Source organism: Sinocyclocheilus anshuiensis, unplaced genomic scaffold (genome assembly GCF_001515605.1).
Source record: "Sinocyclocheilus anshuiensis isolate Anshui unplaced genomic scaffold, SAMN03320099.WGS_v1.1 scaffold848, whole genome shotgun sequence".
Classification (NCBI taxonomy): Eukaryota; Metazoa; Chordata; class Actinopteri; order Cypriniformes; family Cyprinidae; genus Sinocyclocheilus; species Sinocyclocheilus anshuiensis.
This window is the reverse complement of record NW_015549628.1, coordinates 379,627-381,039: the sequence shown is the minus strand read 5'-3', so window position 1 is coordinate 381,039 and position 1,413 is coordinate 379,627. Positions and strand designations below refer to the sequence as shown.

General features: G+C 33.6%; 1 protein-coding gene across 1 annotated transcript in view; it reads left to right on the top strand.

Annotated features, from left to right (window-relative positions):
• The window catches only part of LOC107659525 (inositol 1,4,5-trisphosphate receptor type 1-like), a 167,435-nt gene that overhangs the window by 54,401 nt on the left and 111,621 nt on the right, over window positions 1-1,413 (top strand). Inside the window, exons 18-19 of the mRNA XM_016448504.1 lie at window positions 112-284; window positions 398-517. Of these exons, the coding sequence (XP_016303990.1) occupies window positions 112-284; window positions 398-517 (293 nt within the window). The remainder of the gene's footprint in view (window positions 1-111; window positions 285-397; window positions 518-1,413) is intronic.

The window sequence follows — 1,413 nt, the reverse complement described above, 5'->3', positions numbered from 1 at the left end:
GTATTTATTAGGTTTTAGTTATTTTAGTGCTTCACTTCAAACTAAACAAAAATGAGAATTGTTGCATTTTAGCAGAAGTATTTACTTTGTCTCTTTGTGCCCTCTGTCCAGGAATACATCGCCAAGCAGTTCCGCTTCATGCAGAAACAGATTGGCTACGACGTGTTGGCCGAAGATACAATAACGGCCCTCCTCCACAACAACCGCAAACTCTTGGAGAAGCACATCACGGCGGCAGAAATTGACACGTTTGTTAGCCTTGTGAGGAAAAACCGTGAACCAAGGTGGGATTAGAGTGTCTGTCCAAAAGTTGAGAGCAATGCTTAAACATGTTTGCTTATGTGAGTGCCAAGAAAGATAGAAGTCTGACATATTTCCATGTACTGTTTATGTTTAGGTTTCTGGACTACCTGTCCGATCTGTGTGTGTCAATGAGCAAGTCCATCCCAGTGACTCAGGAGCTGATCTGTAACGCGGTGCTGAATCCTGCCAATGCTGACATCCTTATAGAGACCAAGTGAGACATTTTTTATATTGTGAATATGTAGTGAATTATTAGATGCTAGGATTAGTTTTTAGTTATGTCATTAGTGTTTTTATCTAAAAATAATTTCAGTTTAGACAACTGTTCAAAAATTTGAGATTGGTAATTTTTTTAATGCTTTAAGTCTCACCAGCGCTCCATTTAATTTGACCAAAAATGCAGTAATATTGTGAAATAATATTACAATTTAAAATAACTGTGTTCTATTTGAATATATTTTAAAATGTAATTTATTCCTGTGATGCAAAGCTGAATTTTCAGCATCATTACTCCAGTCTTCAGTGTCACATGATCCTTCAGAAATCATTCTAATATGCTGATTTTCACCTCAAGAAGCATTTCTTATTATTATCTGTGTTGAAAATTACACACACACACACACACACACACACACACACACACACACACAGACAAAGTCCTTACCAGAGCAAAAACTTCTCAATAAATGCAGATAGACATTCTTTATGGATAATTACTTTACCGTATGAATCAAACCATACGGAATGTTTAACAAAAGTTATTTGCATTCTTTATATGATGATATTAATTTAGAATCAAAGCTCAAGTGTCATACTATTCGTAAACACAGTCATTCATAGAAATGTTGATGCAAACATCTTCAGAGGACATTAGCTGAAAATACAGCCATAAAGTGCTTGTTTTATTGAATCATTTACTCTGTTTTATGTATTTGTATATTTATTTACTTACAATAAAAAGGGATTGGATATAAATAAATTGGGATTTAAATACTTTAATTAGTTATCAGCAGTGTTATTTCCGTACCAGTGATATTAAAATTTTTTTTGGTAATATTTTGAGTTAGATTTTAGGTTTTATGTTTGCATTTTATTGTTGGTGATTTTGTG